General features: G+C 45.5%; 1 protein-coding gene across 1 annotated transcript in view; it reads left to right on the top strand.

Annotated features, from left to right (window-relative positions):
• The window catches only part of GAB2 (GRB2 associated binding protein 2), a 192080-nt gene that overhangs the window by 159728 nt on the left and 13115 nt on the right, over positions 1 to 19237 (top strand). Inside the window, exons 3-7 of the mRNA XM_053304682.1 lie at positions 4789 to 5029; positions 13022 to 13608; positions 15064 to 15152; positions 17077 to 17359; positions 18577 to 18667. Coding sequence (XP_053160657.1) covers positions 4789 to 5029; positions 13022 to 13608; positions 15064 to 15152; positions 17077 to 17359; positions 18577 to 18667 — 1291 coding nt within the window. The remainder of the gene's footprint in view (positions 1 to 4788; positions 5030 to 13021; positions 13609 to 15063; positions 15153 to 17076; positions 17360 to 18576; positions 18668 to 19237) is intronic.

Below are 19237 nucleotides of genomic sequence, written 5' to 3'. Positions count from 1 at the left end.
ATGCTAAGTGAAGCATGGTGAAGCGCCTGATCTGTAATGAGACAGTGGCGTGTGTAGGGGGAGCGAGATTAACTCTTCCTTCTTGCTGTGGCAATCTCTGGCTTGCTTCGTTCTCCTACAGCTATTCCTCCGTCACCCAAAGTACTAGTATATATACTGTCTACAAGATTACCTCATCCATATTCATATATTTTTTAAAACACTAAATGGATTTTAAAATGTTATTGAAGCAGAGCCCCCCTTTCCAAAAACCATGCTGATTCTTCATCAGCAAGGCTTGTTCTTCTATAGGTTTAATCATTCTAGCTTTAATCATGCACTCCATCAGTTTACCTGGATAGAAGTTAGGCTGATGGGCTTGTAATTTCCCAGTTCTCCCCTGGATTTTTTTTTTTTTTTTTGTAAAATTGGTGTTACATTGGCTATTTTCCAGTTTTCTAGCAACGATTTTAGTGCAAGCTTGAATAATTTTGTCAAAAGACCAACAGTTTCACATTTGAGTTCTTTTAAAAACTGTTGGGCATATGTCATCCAATCCTGGAGACGTGTTGATTTTTAATGTGTCAATTAGCTTCACATCTTCATCCCTTGTCACTTCTGTTTGACATCGCTCATCAGACACTTCCCCCACATAGTGATTCAAGCCTGAATATCACCAAATTATTGGCTTATGGTAAAGGAAAGGAAAAGAAAATGGCGAATTTCTTGGAAAGATAAACTGCCTTTTTGGTGTGGAATTTTGAATGGGGAAATATTGGGCTACATCCAGCACTGAGTTAGTTTCTTTTAAGAACCCCGCCCCCACCCGAGCTTCCTATGTATATAGAAATGTAAAAGGTAAAGTGTGCCGTTGAGTCAGGGTCGATTCCTGGTGCCCACAGAGTGCTGTGGTTGTCTTTGGTAGAATACAGGAAGGGTTTACCATTGCCTCCTCCCGCGCAGTATGAGATGATGCCTTTCAGCATCTTCCTATATAGCTGCTGCCCTATATAGGCGTTTCCCATAGTCTGGGAAACATACCAGCATGGATTCAAACTGGCAATCTCTGGCTTGCTAATTAAGTCATTTCCCCGCTGTGCCATTAGGTGGCTATATAGAAATGTAACTGTATGTAATAAATATGCTAAAAGGAAGGAAGAGAAGAAAAAACACTAATAAATAGCACAATGGGGCTGCTGCTTGGGTTATTTCTTTCGCTTTTACACAAAGCTACACAAAGCACATACAGATTCTTTAAGGGAGGAGGAAGGGGAAAAGATCTAGCAGCGTATTAAGGGATTCTCTTGACAAGGCCCCAGGGATTATATGCAAGCAGAATCTATACTTCTCTGATGTGAGAAAGAAACCCTTTCTGCTAAAATGAGCGAAGGCACAGTACTAGTATTTTGTTGTTCCACCTTCCCTGAATTGGGAAGTGCAGAGAACCTTTGTGGGGCAAAGGAACATGGAAGACAGCTATTCTCTTCACAAAAATGGGTCGTGCACTTTAGGACAAGATAGAACACCAGCAAACACTGTGCCCCTTGAGTTTGAATTGGAGAGCAGTATACCTGCCTGCCCCCGTACCCAAGACCAACCTCGCAGTTTGTTTATTTTATTTAAAACGCACGCCATTCTTCATGTGTGAATTCATGGCGGCTTACAACATTTCTTTTAAAGCACAACAAAATAAACTTTCTTTTAAAAACCCAGCAGCTTCTAAAATAATAAAAGCACGAAGATGTTTTTTAAAATCCATTAAAGTGGGGCTGTCATTGAGAGTAATATATATAGTTAAAAGAAGGTCTGATAAAATAAGAATTTTGAATTTTCATTTAAAATTGAACAGGGAGGGAGCAAGATCAAGGGGCAGGGAGTTCCAGAGAGCTGAGGCCAGCACTGAGAAGGTTCACCCACGCGTGACCGGCAACCATGCTTCAGAAACGATTCAAGTTTTGTTTGGTTAGGTCGACCGCTGTTCCGATGAAACATCTCCTCCATCTCTGTTTTGTTTTGAGCTCAAAACAAAATGCAAACTCCATTTCGTGCACATCCCTAGTAAGCAGAGCCCCTCTGTTAGAGAACCCTGGGCTCATTTAGACGTCTGGGATTCATCCTGCTGACAAAATTAGACCCCCTCAGAGCACTGACTCATCTTTGCCCTGAGGCCCACAAATCCTGCCAGTCGTCCTGTAGGCTGCATCACACATGCACTTTCCTGTGGCCTCCGGGCATGACAGAGTGATGGGCCCTCCAGGATGCCCATTTAGAAAATGTCAAATGTGTCTAATGCTCAGGCAATGCTTTCTGTGAAGGTGTTTTGCTCTAGAGCGCTGTCTAGGCCTCACGCCAAGTGGTCTAGAATAGTGTTATTTAAATGGCTTTGAAATGCTGTTAACAAGTGGGCCAGGCGTGAATCCTTTCCTCTGTTCCTCAGCTTAGAAGCAGCTGTGAAAAAGGAACATGGACCAGCAACATGAAGAACTCAGCCAGGAGAGTTGAGCTGGCTTTGGAATCCTGTTTTGTGGGATTTTAACCGAGGCTTTCAAACTGTGTAACCTTCTGGGACCCTATTATTCTTTTTTTTCCCCCATGGAAAACTCTTTAAGAAGTTTTCTTTTAAAAGTTAAGATATAAATAAGAAGAAGAATCCTTTCCACTTTGATCCATAAGGAACTCCTGCAGGTCTGCCACAGGATCTTTGTGTGGTGCAGAAGATCCTGGGGCAAGGGGTTTCCAACTGTGGATCCCCTGATGATACTGGACCACAACTCCCATCATCACTAGCCACAAGTGCCTTTGCCCATTGTGGCTGGGGATGATGCAAGTTAGGAACATAGGAACATATGAAGCTGCCATATACTGAGTCAGATCCTTGGTCTATCTAGCTCAGTATTGTCTTCACAGACTGGCAGTGGCATCTCCAAGGTTGTTGTTGTTGATTATTATTATTAATTTATTATTATTATTAACATTTTATATCCCGCTCTTCCTCCAAGGAACCCAGAGTGGTGTACTGCATACTTACGTTTCTCCTCACAACAACCCTGTGAAGTAGGTTAGGCTGAGAGAGAAGTAACTGGCCCAAGTCACCCAGCTAGTATCATGGCTGAATGGGGAGTTGAACTCGGGTCTCCCCAGTCCTAGTCCAGCACTCTAACCACTACACCATCCCTATCTTGGAGAAGCCAGGGAGGGAACTTGAAACCTTCTGCTCTTTCCAGAGCGGTTCCATCCCCTGAGCAGAATATCTTACAGTGCTCACACTTCTAGTCTCCCTTTCATATGCAACCATGGGTGGACCCTGCTTAGCTAAGGGGATAAGTCATGCTTGCTACCACAAGACCAGCTCTCCTCTTAGTTGTAGTCCAACATCTGAGGACCCAAGGTTGGGAACCTCTGTTTCAGGATATGCAGATTCAGGATAGAAAAGCACATCTTCACACAACACCTCATTATTTTATGGAACTCGTTGTACCAAAAGATGTGCTGATGATGATCAGTAGTTAGATGGCTTTAAAAGGGCTCAGCTCATTCATACAGGATATGGTCCTGTGGTAGCAAGCATGACTTGTCCCCCTAACTAATCAGGGTCCGCCCTGGTTGCATATGAATGGGAGTCTACATGTGTGAGCACTGTAAGAGATTCCCCTCAGGGGATGGAGCCGCTCTGGGAAGAGCAGAAGGTTTCAGGTTCCCTCCCTGGCGGCATCTCCAAGATTGGGCTGAGAGAGACTCCTGCCTGCAACCTTGGAGAAGCCTCTGCCAGTCTGTGTAGAAAATACTGAGCTAGATGGACCAAGGGTCTGACTCCGTATATGGCAGCTTCCTATGTTCCTATGATCTTTTCGTCAGTGGCTATTAACCATGATCGCTATGTGGAGCCCCTATGTCCAGAAGTAGTATGCCTCTCAATATAGCTGCTGATGGAGCAACAGTAGAAGGAAAGCAGTTGCCATCACACTCTGCATGTGAGTTTTCTACAGAATTCAGGTTGGCCACTGTGAGAAACGGGATTTTGGACTCATCGTCTGATCCACCAAGGCTCTTCTTATAGTCTGATGTTCTTAAGAAGGGCACTGGGGAAATTTATTGGCTGACATAAGAAGAGACCTGCTGGATCAGGCCCAACCCAAGGCCTATCCAGTCCAGCATCTTGTTTCCCACAGTGGCCCGCCAGATGCACCTGAGAAGCCCACAGGCAAGAGGTGAGGGCAGGCCCTCTCCCCTGCAACCGGTATTGGGAGGCTGCATCCTACCTCTGAGCCTGGAGGTGGCCCGTAGCCCCCAGACTAGTAGCCATTGATAGACCTGTCCTCCATGACTTTGCCCAAGCGCCTTTTAAAGCCATCCAAGCTAGTGGCCACCACCACATCCTGTGGCAGAGAATTCCATAGATGAATTATGCGCTGGGTGAAAAAGTACTTCCTTTTGTCTGTCCTAAATTTCCTGGGCTTGGAGAGTTACTGAAGGGCTCGCTCAGCGAACAAAGTGGTACTAGTGCAAGAGGACGGCATAGTTGCATGAATGCGTGGGAATGCTCAAGGCGCTCTTGCAGTATTGCACAAAAAGTTTTCCTGCCAAGCACATGAGATGTGCCAGAGGCTGCACACCTTGACTGAGCTAGCACAGTGCTAGTCCGGAACGCAAGCTCCTGAATTAGTGCAACTAGCCCCTGCAACCGCCTCATTCTGGGTGTCAGCCATTTCTTTGGGCTGTACTAGAGGCTTGAGAAAGTATCAGGAGGACCTTGCACTGTAACTAATGCTGATCACAATGAAGGGCAACTGTGTTATTCTTCCTCTGCAGACTCCATCAGAAACATTCCTGTTGTGAATCATGGCCCACGCTCATCCCCGGCCGAACTGAGTGGCTCCAACCAGCGGCTCCTGCGAGAACGGAAGTCGTCGGCTCCTTCGCACTCTAGCCAGCCCACCCTCTTCACGTTTGATTCACCTGCTAATCATATCCGGACCACCCTTTCTGCCAGTGCCCCACAAGACTATCTCTTCCTACACCAGTGTATGAGCAGGAAATCAGAGAACATCAGGTAGGGTGTGGGCAGGGCCTGGTTTGCTAAATGAGCCAAGTCTGTGTCTTGTTTACCCTATCCAGGGGATGGGGCTGAAGCAGAGCATCTTCTTTGCATGCAGAAGGTCCCAAGTTGGGGAAGACTCCAGCTTGAAACTTTGGAGAGCCACTACCAGTCAGTGTATACAGTACTGAACTAGATGGACCAGTGGTCTAAGGCATAAGTCATGAGGCAGCTTCCTAAGTAGCATTTGGTATAAGGCAGCATACCTAAGTCTAGATATGTAAGTCTAGCATACCTAAGTCTAGGTATGTAAGTCTAGCATACCTAAGTCTAGGTATGCTGAGCAAAATATAGCAGTAGTTATTATTTGTAGTCACTCCATGTGCTGAGAGTCTCCCTTTCCATCACCCTCATCTTCGTCGCCTGCTAGGACTGGGACTAGGACTAGGACCGGGGAGACCCGAGTTCAAATCCCCATTCAGCCAAATACTAGCTGGGTGACTCTGGGCCAGTCACTTCTCTCTCAGCCTAACCTACTTCACAGGTTTGTTGTGAGGAGAAACTTAAGTATGTAGTACACCGCTCTGGGCTCCTTGGAGGAAGAGCGGGATATAAAATGTGAATTTTTTTTTTAAAAAAAATTAAGCCTAGATTAGGTTGAGGGGAAATGATTTGCTCAGTGAGTTTCATGACTCAGTGGGAAGTTGAAGCTGAATTTCCAAATATTAAACTAGATCAAGACTATGATGCAGATGTGCTTAAAGAGAAAAGGGAGATAAAAATATTGTTGTTAATTTTTATATACTGCTTTTTAAGAAAACAGTTCTCAAAGCAGTGTACATAGGCTGTGTCCTCAGAATCATGATGATCCTGGTGAAAGAGTTAACCAGGATGGCTGAACCATGCAAAGGTGGTTGTGAGAACACAGATTTCCCCAGCAATCCTGGTCAGACCACTGTGGTGAACCACATTTAACCATGTTAGATAATCAGTCCTGGTTATCTATCCTGGTTAGTTGCAGTTACAGCAGTCTCACCAGGACTGCCCTGGAAATTTGCGTTCTCGCAACCAGCTCCTCAGGGCTCGGCAATCCTGATTAACTCTAACCAGAATCACTGTGATTGTTAGAATGCAGCCATAGAAAAAGAAATAATAAGATTTCCTGTCCCCAAAAGGCTCACAATCTAAAAAGAAATGTGAGGTAGACACCAGCAACAGCCACTGGAGAGAAGCTGTGCTGGGGCTGGATAGGGCCAGTTGCTCTTCCCCTGCTAAACGGAAGAGAATCACCACTTTAAAAGGTGCCTCTTTGCTCAGTTAGCAGGGAACAGTTACACAGAACAGAAAATAGCACTGTTCCATGGCATCTTTCCCCACCACCAGTTTAGTTGTACCTCATCGGAATATTTAACACACTCCCTGATATCAAACAATGAGAGGCAATTGATGTCCTTCAACACAAGACACCACACATCTTTCCTTTCCGGTTGTTCCACAAAAGGACAGAGCAGTGTTTTGGTAACAAGAAGAAGCAGTTGCCACCGTGTATAGATCAGTATGCTGTAATCGTTTTATACACAGTGCCACCCATTGATGAAGAAGCATAGTACAGTTAAAGGAGCTGAACAAAATCATCTTTCTTTCAATTGCAAAGGCTCATGTGTTCTGAGGAACCCTGAGGTTTTTTGGAAGGTTACATGGCCTTTTTCAGTGAGCTGAACCGAAAACAGTAAAAAAAAGGGCGGGGGGTGGAAGTATGCATCGTAAATCTGATTGAGCAGGAATTAATAGAAGGGCTCCATTCTGTATTTTATGATCCACTTAAAAAGTTATAGCACATAAATATTGTGGTACTTTATATATTTATTATTTTTAAAAGAGCTGTCCTGCCCTCCAGTGTTACTACTCCCAGGACAGTTTACAATGTTAGAAAACAAAATTAAGGCAGTAATTTAAAGCACTAGTAAAACTAGACCTTGGCAGAAAGGCAGAATAGAAATGATGAAAGGGTTCAAAACATATTAAAACAGCAGCCGAACTTTTAAAAAAAGCAACAGTCCAAGGAATATTTTAAAAGACCTAGGAAAATTAATGTCTCCTGAATCTATGATGCAGATATGCTTAAAAAGAAAAGGAATATACAAATATTGTTGTTAATTTTTATTATTTATTTATTTGTTTGTTTGATTTGATTTGATTTGATTTATATACCGCCCTTCCAAAATGGTTCAGGGCGGTTTACAATAGAATAAAAACAAGTAAAACCAGTTAACAATTAAAATCAAAACTATAAAAACAGAATAAAACCAATTAAACATTCAAACAGCTAAAAACCCTGGAGAACCAGAGCAAACATTAAAACAATTAAAACAAATTAAAAACCCTGAAAAGCCAGGCCAAACAGTGGGTTTTAAGGGCTCTCTTGAAGGACAGTAAGGAATTAAGATTGCATCTTTCTGCTGGGAGTGCATTCCACAGACCGGGAGCAGCTACAGAGAAGGCCCGCCTCTGAGTCGCCACCAAACAAACCGGTGGTAACTGGAGACGGACCTCCTCAGATGACCTTAACATGTGGTGGGGATCATGTAAAAGAAGGCGCTCTCTGAGATATCTCGGGCCCAAGCCGTTCAGGGCTTTAAAGGTAATAACCAGCACTTTGTATTTTGCCCGGAAACATATCTGCAGCCAGTGTAACTGTTTCAAAACAGGCATGTTATGGTCTCTCCGGATTGCCCCAGAGACCAATGTGGCTGTCGCATTCCGAACTGAAGTTTCCGGACTACGTACAAAGGCAGCCCCACGTAGAGCACATTGCAATAGTCAAGCCTGGAGGTTACCAGCTGATTCACCACTGTTTTGAGGTCATCCTCTTCAAAGAATGGGCGCAGCTGTCGAATCAGCTGAAGCTGATAGAAAACACTCTTGGCCACGGCCTCCACCTGAGATACCAGGGTGAAACCCTGGGTCCAGGAGTACTCCCAAGCTGCGCATCTGCTCCTTCTGGAGGAGTGTAACCCCATCCAGCACAGGAAGATCTAACTCACCCCTCAGATTCTGAGCCCCCACAATGAGCACCTCCGTCTTGCTTGGATTCAGCTTCAACTTGTTCTCCCTCATCCAGCCCATTACTGCCTGTAGGCAGGCATTTAGAGAATGAGTGCCATTTCCTGAAGATGAAAAGAAGACATAGATTTGGGTGTCATCAGCATACTGATAACATCCAGCACCAAACCTCCTGATGACCTCACCCAGCGGTTTCATGTAGATGTTAAAAAGCATTGGTGACAGAATGGAGCATTGAGGGACTCCATATAACAGCTCCTGTTTTGAGGAGAAACTGTCACCAAGCTCCACCATCTGGAATCTACCCGAGAGATAGGAGCGGAACCACTGCAAAGCAGTGCCCCCTATCCCCAACTCCCCCAGGCAATCCAGAAGGATACCATGGTCGATGGTATCAAACACTGCTGAGAGATCCAGAAGAACCAGCAGAGTCACACTCCCACTGTCGATTCCCCAGTAAAGGTCATCCATCAGGCCGACCAAGGCTGTCTCAACCCCATAGCCAGCTCTAAAGCCAGTTTGAAATGGGTCTAGATAATCAGTTTCCTCCAAGACTGCCTGGAGCTGCTCAGCCACCACCCTCTCAATCACCTTGCCCAACCAAGGGAGATTGGAGATTGGCCTGTTACTGTCCATTGCTAAGGGGTCCAGGGAAGGCTTCTTTAAGAGTGGTCTAACCATTGCCTCCTTCAGACAAGACTAACCTACCCTCCCTCAGCAATGCATTTATGATATTAACTAGGCCACCTCCAACAATCTCCCTACTAGATAGAAGCAGCCAAGTCGGGCAAGGATCCAGAGAACAAGTGGTAGGCCACACCGTCTATATACTGCTTTTTAAGAAAACAGTTCTTAAAGCGGTTTACATACGCTGCATCCTCAGAATCACAATGATCCTGGTGAAAGAGTTAACCAGGATGGCTGAACCATGCAAAGCTGGTTGTGAGAACACAAATTTCCCCAGCAATCCCGGTCAGACCATTGTGGTTAATCATATTTAACCATGTTAGATAACCAGTCCTAACCCCAAGAAAGGTCCTCAAAGATGCCTTTAACATACAGGCAAGTTCACATAGGAGTAGACGATCCTTCAGATGCCTGGATTTTTCAGGTATTTATTACATCCTGCTCTTACAAGAGTCTTCAGTGATTTATTGGCAGCACTAGAGGAGGGTGGGAAAAGAACCTGCCCCCACTGTACCATCTCCCCCACTGCTGGACCTCTGTGGTAATTTGAAGAAAAGACAGAGTGCAGCTTAAAAATTTTAATTTTTTAAAATTGTTAAATTTATATACTGCCTTTCATTTAAATAATCACAAGGCGGTTCACATAGAAAATGTTAAAACAAGACTACAAAAATTACACAATTAAAATATGCTAAAATATTAAAACAGATCTAATTAAAAAATTTTAAAATACATACATAAAAATACCATACAACCCCATCAGCCAGCCATCTAGTTTCCCATGGGCTTGCTTCCATTAATGTGAATGCTCCCTAAAGGGAGCAATAATGTTAAACACACCATAGAAATCTAGTCTGTAAAGCAAGTTTGCCCCTCAGAAATGTACTTTGTCTCTTTTGTGCTTCTTTGCCTTTAATTTTTTTCATTCGTTCGTTCATTTGTATGGTGCTTCCAGTGCAGTGGTCCCTTATTCAGGGGCAGAGCTACCAGGGTTCAAGGGTGTCCCAAGGACACGGGAGCTTCTGCCCCTGGGAATCACCTCCTCCTTGCCCCCTTCAGCCAGCTGACAGAGGCGGATTAACATAGTAGCGAATGTAGCATTTGCTACAGGCCCCGCGTTTTCGAGGGCCCCACATGCCCAGCTTCCAACTGGGAATTAAAGTTAAAACGTTACCAGTTTTATTTGGTGCATGTTAGAGAAAATATCCCTTTTCTGCTAAATGTGTCTTTTAAGAGAAGGCCCAGCACAGCATCTGTCCAGTGGCTGTTGCTGGTGCCTACCACAATTTTCTTTTTAGAGTGTGAGCCCTTTGGAGACAGAGAATCATCTATCCACTCTTTATTTTTCTATGTAAACCACTTTGAGAATTTTGATTGAAAAACGGTATATAAATATTCACTGTTGTAGTAAGTGTGAGTTTGTGGCTTGGTCTCCCATACTCCAAAATATAGCAAATGAAAAAAGTTAATCACTTTACTATGCAAGTAAATAATTTATGTTTTAATATTTATGGGCATTTTTTTAAAATTTAGGGCCCCTTTATAACATATGCTACAGGCCCCACACTAGCTTAATCTGGCTCTGCCAGCTGATCAGCTGCTCTGGCTATTTCTGCCACTCATGTACACCTCCTGCACCCTCCACCAGCTTGCCCACCCCTTTGCATGCCTCTCTCCTCCCTCCTTTACCTCCGCCCACCCACTGCTGCAGCATGCCAAAGCAGGAAGAGCTGGCAAACAGTGGGGCAGGAGGCAGGCAGGAGGCCCGTGGGGGAGTGGGGTGTGGGGAGCACGACACCACATGGAGCGCGAGGAAGGTTGGGACAGACTTGCATGGGTCATAGCTGGGTTCTCGTGAACCCAAGAGCTTTCCCTGGATTTAGGAGAATTTCACTCCTACATCTGTTTTTCATTAACAATTCAAATAGGCTTCATCTCAGAATGGATTAATGAAAGTTTATAAATAAAACAACCCATCTTGAGAGCAAGCTGGCTAGGACCCTTCAGAATACATGGCTTTGGCTGTTCAGCTGAGAGCTCCTTCAACCATAGCTCAGGAGTTGGGCACCTGCTTTGAACGTAGAAAACTTCTGGTTCAATCCCTGGCATCTCTTGTTTGTGGTGTGTGTGTGTATCCTCCAGGTTAGCTAGCAGGGGTTTCCGACAGCTAACCTCCCATGGAGAATTGTTTGTAGGTGGGAATGGATAGATAGATAGATAGATAGATAGAACTTTATTATGATCATAGATCAGTCAGAAAAGAAAAAACAAACATAGACATTACATAAAACCTGAACGAATTTTACATACAATATGGCAAAACCTTGCCACATTATAAGAGTTCTCCTTACTACAATTAAACAAGAAAAACTCTTAAGTAAAATTCAGCCCTGCTCAGCATCCTATTTCACATAGTGGCCCACCAGATGCCTCTGAGAAGCCCACAGGCAAGAGGTGAGGGCATGACCTCTCTCCTGCCATTTCTCCCTTGCAACTGGTATTGAGAGGCATCTGGCGGCCTCTGAGGCTGGAGGTGACTTATAGCCATCAGACTAGTAGCCATTGACAGACCTCTCCTCCGTGAATTTGCCCCAGCCCCTTTTAAAGCCATCCAAGTAGTGGCCATCACCACATCCTGTGGTTGCCATTTATCAGCCTAGCCTACTTCACAGACTTTTGGAGAATAAATGGAGGACAGAGAGGTTCATGGCACTCTGGGCTCTTTAGAGGAAAGGGGAGTTACAATGTCTATCTTACAATTAAATAGATCTCATGATACACCTAATTGTTGCTGCTAATCAGAGATGTGGGGTTTAAATCCTTCTGCTGAAGGATGTCCAAAATAGATTTTTTTCTGAAAAATTTCCCCATCCTTTGTTTTTCTGTGGAAAAGTCTTCCATTTCTAAAAGTTCCGTGGCTGACATCCTGACTAAATTTACTAGAGTAAGTCCTATAGAAATGTAGTAGGCCTCTAGACCAGGGTTTCTTAACCTTGGGCCGCCAGATGTTGTTGGACTACAACTCCCATAATCCCCAAGCAAAAGCCATTGCAGCTGAGGATTCTGGGAGTTGTTGTCCAACAACATCTGGAGGCCCAAGGTTAAGAAACCCTACTCTAGACTACTCCCTGAGTAGTACTATTGAGAAATTTAGTCAGGATGTCAGCCATTGTTTCATAAAATTCATTCGTAACAATGGATGGATGCCTATGCAATATCAGACAAGCTTGTCAATCTCAAAGAACATAAGAACAGCCCTGCTGGATGAGGCCCAAGGAAGCCCATCTAGTCCAGCATCCTGTTTCACACAGTGGCCCACCAGATGCCACTGGGAAGCCCACAGGCAAGAGCTGAGGAATTGCCCTCTCTCCTGCTGTTACTCCCCTGTAACTGGTACTCAGAGGAATCCTGCCTTTGAGGCTGGAGATGGCCTATAGCCCTCTGACGTAAGTAAGCCGTAAGTAATATTTTTAGGGGTGATTCCTCACACTTAGGAAGTGTGTGAGAAAGCACCTATATGTTTTACAGATAACTGATTATTCTAATAACAATAATTGCTTTCCACATAAAGCTTTGAAATTGTTTTAACATTTAAACCACACTAAATAGTTTCATTGATTCTCTCCTATCAAATATGTGGCAACTTGAGAAACAGTGTGGACAATCAATATGATAGATTTTAAAAAAACAACAACACCAAATGCACAGGTTAAATAACATGCCAGTTCAGATCATAATCTATTTAGGGCATCAGGAAAACATGCATAATAAAAAATTTTGAGATAAATTTTATGCAAACAAGAAAAATTTGCATGTGAAATGTTTCTGGAAAATGTTCCAGAAATTTTCCCAGTTCAATTTTTTTCCAGAAAATCCATATCTCTGTTACTAATGCAGATTTCCACTCTCAACACTAATTTTCTAAACACATCATGCAAACCAATTGCTTACACCTTAATACTCTTTAATCCTCCCATTGTATTCACAGTTATTCTGTGTATCTGCGGGCTTATCTCTGAAGACCATAAATATCTACCATTTTATACCAGATTAGGTATTACAGCTTTCCTCAGATAATAATGGGAAATGTAATCTGGTGGGATGCTGAGAATTCTGTTACCCACCCCTCACAGAACTACATTTCCCAAGTTGCCTGGGGAGACAGGATGAATATTAAATGAATGAAAAGCTGTGGTTTACATATATCCATATATGACCCAGTAGACAGACTCATTCTTTTTGCTTGTCTTCTTTTAGGAGTGCTAGTTTCTCTCAAGCCACAAGATCCTCGTTCTTCATGAAGAGCGACCCATCTGTTCAGAAGCTCTCCCAAGGGAATGGCCATTGTGTGAACGGGATGGGCGGACAAGTCCACGGCTTCTACAGCTTGCCCAAACCAAGCCGGCATAATTCAGAGCTCAGGGACAGCGCCTACGACCTTCCGAGGAGCTTTGGATGCTATGCCCATACCAAATCGAGCCTCACTGGTTCTGAAACGGATAGCGAGGAGGTCTACACCTTTAAGACCCCCAACAATACCCTGTGCAGGGACTTTGGAGAGCTTTCCACAGATTCGTATGACATCCCTGGCAGCCCTTTGTCCATTTATCAGATCCCAAGGACATTCACGCTGGACAAGAACCACAACACCTTGGCAGTGGCCTCCAACGAAACTCCAGCTGCTCCTCCTCCGCGGCCTCCCAAGCCAGGACAGGCAGAGGCACGGTGGGGCAGCCTCCAGCAGCGATATTTGGACAGTGAAGGCCTCAGCATGGGCCCAGTTGCTGCTACCATTCCTAGGAGAAACACACTGCCAGCAGTGGAGAATTGCAGGCTGCACCGAGGTAAATTTGGGGCCCTTGACCTTTCTGAACGTTGGGGAAGAGCTGCTTGTCACTGACAGCCATTAGAATCTTTTGGAATCAGCTGTTTTGTTTTGTTTGTTTATACAAAAATGGATCTTGCTTTTTTTTAGCAGTGTAAACCAACACTCTCCATAAGGCGGAAAATCAAAATGGAATACAAAAACGTAACCCAACTGTATAGCAGTCATAGTCTAAATAAACATTATATTATACCAAGAGTTCTCAAATGTGGGTCCCTACCCCAGTGGCCTTTGGCTGGAGATGACGGGAGTTGTAGTCTAATATCATCAGGGCACATTCAGCCATTGCAGCTGGGAATGATGGGAATTGTAGTCCAGCAACATCCACAATTTCCACAGTTCATGTGGAAACATGAATGAGTACCCTTACATTATATCATAACGCACCAAACCAACTCCAAAGCAAGAGAATATAGAGCAGATGACATCAGCCAAACTCAGCCTTAAAAGGGGGACGGAGCTGAAGCAGTATTGTGTGGGCACCAAGCAAGCCACTTTGGAGAAGACATTTTCCAAAGTTGGCACCACTACTGAGAAGTCCCTGTTGCTAATAGACACCTGCTGGATTTGATTCAGTACTTGTAGTAGGGCCTCAGCTGTTTAACTTTCAAATCTGGTGTAGGAGAGGGGTAGTTAAAGTCAGTGAGGGAAGTCTTAGTGTGAGAAAAGAATAGTGTGAGACTACTTGCACTCATATGAATATGTCAGGACTTTAAAATGAGCTTCATAGTGGCTGGCCAGAGACTCGTTTCATAAGAACATAAAAACAGCCCTGCTGATTCAGGCCCAAGGCCCATCTAGTCCAGCATCCTGTTTCCCACAGTGACCCACCAGATGCCTCTGAGTAGCCCACAGAGGTGAGGGCATGCCCTCTCTCCTGCTGTTGCTCACCTGCAACTGGTATTTAGACACTGATCTTTGGTTGGCTATGATCAGAGGCCGGGCTCTTTCAGTGTTGGCACCATGATTGTGGAATGTCCTACCTGGAGAGGCTTTGTCTCTGGCCTCATTCAAGAAGACTGTGATCGGCTGACTCTTCCACGAAGCTTTTAGTAGATTCTTCTTAGCTGCTCTTTTTATTTGGCTTTTACTTGCTCCGTGGTTTTTAATTTTTTAAAAAATATATAACTGTGTATTTTTTATGAGCTGCTTTGTGAAGCATTGCACCTAAAGAGCAAAATGTTAAAAAACTTTGATTAAATAAATAATCTGAAATTTATTTATTTATTTATATATTTATGTGGGCACGCCTATCCCACTTTATAGCCTTAAAGCAGCTCACAAAAGATCCTTCCTAGAATCATAGAATTTTAAAGCTGGGAGGGATCTTAGAGGTCATCTAGTCAAACCCCCTGCTCAGTGCAGGAAACTGCTACCGTTCATCCTCTCTAATCTCAAAGCCCTTGATTTTCAGCTTCTTCCTGTGAGACCTACGAATACCCCCAGCCCAGTAGTGCCATGCAGTCAGCGGAGTCTGTGAATGTTGGACTTGATGCGCACCTGGTGAGTTATTAGCCCTTGCTTAGCCCCCGCAGGTGGAACTTCTCCTCTTCGTTCTGTTGATTACACACGTGGGGAATGGTCAAAGGATATTGGAGATCTGTCGGGCTGCATAGCGTTGCTCCAGGGCCAGATTGGGCTCACTTGCCAGTCTCCTCCTGATTTATAGCTTAGACACGCCATATGTATGGACTGCAAAATGAAATGTCACCAGCTGGTGTGAGGAGAGGCCAAAAAAGATGCTGTGTCATTAATGCTCTGCTCCTTGATCCCTGGGAATTCTGCTCAGTTTCCCCCACTCTTATAGTTGTCTCATGCTATGAACGCATCAAAGGCGTGCCTGAGCTTATCTACCTTTGTGGCTGTTGTGTTTAGGTGTTCTACAAGTTGAATTATGGTTTCTGCATTAAAAGGCAGGTGTTACCTAAGTATTCTGGTAGCAATTCGTGGTGGGACGTTTGGCCCTCTTAGATTTCCTATCTCTCTGCTCCAGGGGGTTTCCCGGGCCAGAGTTCTTAAATAGCGAAGAAGAGGCCTGAGGTAATGCAGTCTCCCTGGTAGCAGACTCCTTGTGGGGTGAGGGAGGGTTCTCCATGCCCAGGACCCTAAACCTGTTCTTCGTAGGGAGAGTGAAGGTTGTACACAAGGCTCTGTTGGTGGGAAGGAAGGAGTCAATCCTCATCTGCTTCCCTACCTTAGCTGGCTGATTGTTAGGGCTGTTCCTATTTCTTTTCTTGTCTTGCCTTCACTTGTCATGGCTAGGGTTTGCATCATTTCTGCTTGAGAATTTCAGCTCCAGTGAGGAGAAGTCCAATTTTAAGGCAGGAGCTTGTGAGTTGTGTTGCCAATTTGTCACCATCTTGGCCACACACCCTTATAGAATAATAGATTCTTAGAACTGAACTAGCCTACCCGCACAGAGCATCTGTGCGCTATTTGGGGCTGGCTGTCCCGTCCCCCCGCCCCACTCTCCCTCCCTCTCCCTCCTGCCTCTCTCTCTTGCCCCCTCCCCCTCCATCCTGCTCCACTCTCTCTTGCCCCCCTCCCCCTCTCTCCTGCCCCACTCTGCACTCTCTCTTTTCCTCTCACCCCCTTTGCAGTCTCTCCACTGCTTCCCTGCCACTTTCTTGTCTTGCCGGCCTGACACGCTGCCTCCCACCCCCGGAGGCCAGGCCGGGATTCGCCACCACTGCCCCCACCTCCCCTTTACCTGGGACTGCCGGGATGGCTGTCCCACCACCACCTCCTGCTTCCCGCAGGCAGGCTACTGCCGCCGCTGCCTCCCGCTTCCCTCGGGCAGGGCAGGCTTTGCTGCCACCGCCTCCCCCCCTTACCCGGGACGGCACGGCCTGGCCAGGCCAGGTCGTCCCGCCACCGCCTCCCAGGGGCCGCCATTTTTCCTTTGCCCTGAACTCTCGCCCAATGCTATGAACGCTCGCAAGAGTTCCACCGCCAAATCCAGGAGGACACGCATGCCGGCTAAGAGAATTAAATATATAGATAGATGGAACCTTTGAGATCTTCTAGTCCAGGGGTAGGCAGCCATGATTCTCCACCTGTTGCTGAACTACAACAGCCATCATCCCCAGCTGCAATGAATTACAGCTAGGGATGATGGGAGCTGTAGTTCAGCAATGGGTGGAGAGCCCAAATTCCCCACCCCTGTTCTTATCCAGCCTCTTGCCTAACCTTCTGAGATTATGCCAGGCACTGCCACCATATTTTTTTCTGAAGCCTAAGGACTAGAAACTTGCCTTTAAAAATAATAATAACTACTATACACACACTTTAAAGCTAGGATTCTCAGGATGCTGGTGTGCAGCCATTCCAGAGATCCCACTTGCCTGAACCCAAAGCATGGGGTCTTTGTGGCCTTATCAAGTCTTGCTTTGCTGTGATTCAGTGTCTCCTTCTGTATGTTTCCCAGCAAAACAAAGCCACCGTGGCTCGCTCCCACAGTGCCGACTCCGAGGACAACTACGTCCCCATGAACCCAGGCTCCTCTATCCTGCTCAACACAGAGAGGTCAAATGACAGCTCCCAGAACCTCTACATCCCCATGAGTCCTGGGCCTCATCACTTCGACTTGGTGGGGCTGTCCTCCTCGACCTTCCCAGTTCCTAAAGGCAGCAGTAGCGCTCAGCCTCACCGGCGGATGAGCGAGATCCAGCCTCCGCCAGTCAACCGCAACCTCAAACCTGACCGCAAAGGTAAGTACTCCTCCCGTCTCCCCATCTCGTCCCATTCAGTAGGCAAGGACCAGCTGAAGTCAGAAGGCTGTGGGTTCTGCAGCAGCCTGCTCATTCCCCAAAATCTATGAATCCATAAGTTCACAACCTTGGGTCCCCAGATGTTGTTGGGCTGCAAAATTGCTGAAGGTATGATGACTGCTAATGGAGCAGTATGTGGGTGGACATATAGCCTCTGCACCAGATTTGGTGCAGGTTGTTATCAGTATGCTGATGACAACCAAATCTATTCTCCATTTCAACATCATCAGCAGAAGGCATAACCTCCCTAAATGCCTGCCAGGAGGTAGGGATGTCCACGAATGTCTCAGAGAGCCACCGGCAAGGCGGGGAGGCGACAACGGCTTGTGCACATCCCTACTTGTAGGCGGTGATGGGCTGGATGAGGGATAACAAACTGAGACTGAATCCCGATAAGATGGAGGTACTGATTGTACAGGGTCGGGACTCAGGAGACTATTTTCGTCTGCCAGTTCTGGATGGGGTCACACTTCCCCAGAAGGAACAAGGCGGTTTACAACAACATGAAACAGATTAAAAATGAAAACCTTAAAACAATTTACAACCACAGTCAAGTTTTAAAAGTTGGGTGAAAAAATAAGTCTTTAGAGACTTTTTGAAAGTTGTCAGAGAAGGGGAGGCTCTTGTCCCGGCAGGGAGTGCATTCCAGAATCTCAGGGCAGCAACAGAGAAGGCCCAACCCTTTGTAGCCACCAGATGAGCTGGTGGCAACTGCAGGTGAACTGCTCCAGATGATCTCAATGTGTGGTGGGGTTCATGGCAAAGAAGACGTTCTCTTAAATACCCAGGGCCTAAGCTGTTTAGGGCTTTATAACCAGCACCTTGTATTTTGCCCGGAAACCTATTGGTAGTCAGTGTAGATCTTTTAGTATAGGATTATTGTGGTCTGTCAGAGATGACCCAGAGACCAACCTGGCTGCCGCATTCTGTACCAACTCCAGTTTCCGGACTACGTGCAAAGGCAGCCCCACATAGAGCGCATTGCAGTAGTCAAGTCCGGAGGCTACCAACATATATACCACGCCGTAACTGAACCTCCCCATTTGATCTCAGTAAGCGACAGGGTTCATGAAAAAGAGAAACATGATACTTTTTGTTGAGTAATAAAGTCCATTCAACCGTTGCTCAACCCTAACTCAACTTTCTTTCTGCTCTAGCAAAGCCAACACCGCTGGACTTGAGGAATAATACGGTTATTGATGAGCTTCCCTTCAAATCCCCAGTCACAAAATCCTGGTCCAGGCCTGGGTGAGTATGAGGTTGGGTGTGTTTTGTGTTGTTTCGTTTTGCTCTATATGCCTCTCATATGTCACATGCCAGGTTGGATCTCAAAATCAACAGCCTCTTTCAGTGAATCTTCAACACAGTTCTGATGCAACACAGAAGCTCAGTTGAATTAGAACATTCTGGGTTTTTTTCCATCCGAATGTGCCTCCCTAATTTAATCACAGTTCAATTTAGCCAAATGAACCAAGCTTTGAAACCAAAGTGTGTAGCTGACTTGTTCGTTTTAAGCGCAGCTGGATTTGTCATCGCGTGGCGTCCGAACCACCCCTCCAAATGTCATTCTTGGCTGGTTGCAAGAGGCATGCCACAGAGCAGCCAAGGATCAGTCATGGATTGGGTGAATGGTGGTGGGGGGGGGCGGACAAAGAAACCAACCCACAGCAAAACAAACCTCACTGTTGTCCATCTTCTGGTCCTGGGGAGGGAATTCTTCTCTTGTTTGGGGGAGATTGGAAGCTTCCGTGGCTCTGTGTTGTGTCTGATAGGGCCAGAGTCTGTATACTCAAAGTATGTAGCCATTAAATTCTGGAA

The sequence above is a fragment of the Hemicordylus capensis genome, chromosome 3, assembly GCF_027244095.1.
Source record: "Hemicordylus capensis ecotype Gifberg chromosome 3, rHemCap1.1.pri, whole genome shotgun sequence".
Classification (NCBI taxonomy): domain Eukaryota; kingdom Metazoa; phylum Chordata; class Lepidosauria; order Squamata; family Cordylidae; genus Hemicordylus; species Hemicordylus capensis.
Note: the sequence above shows the minus strand (reverse complement) of the source record. Positions and strands in the feature narration are given on the sequence as shown.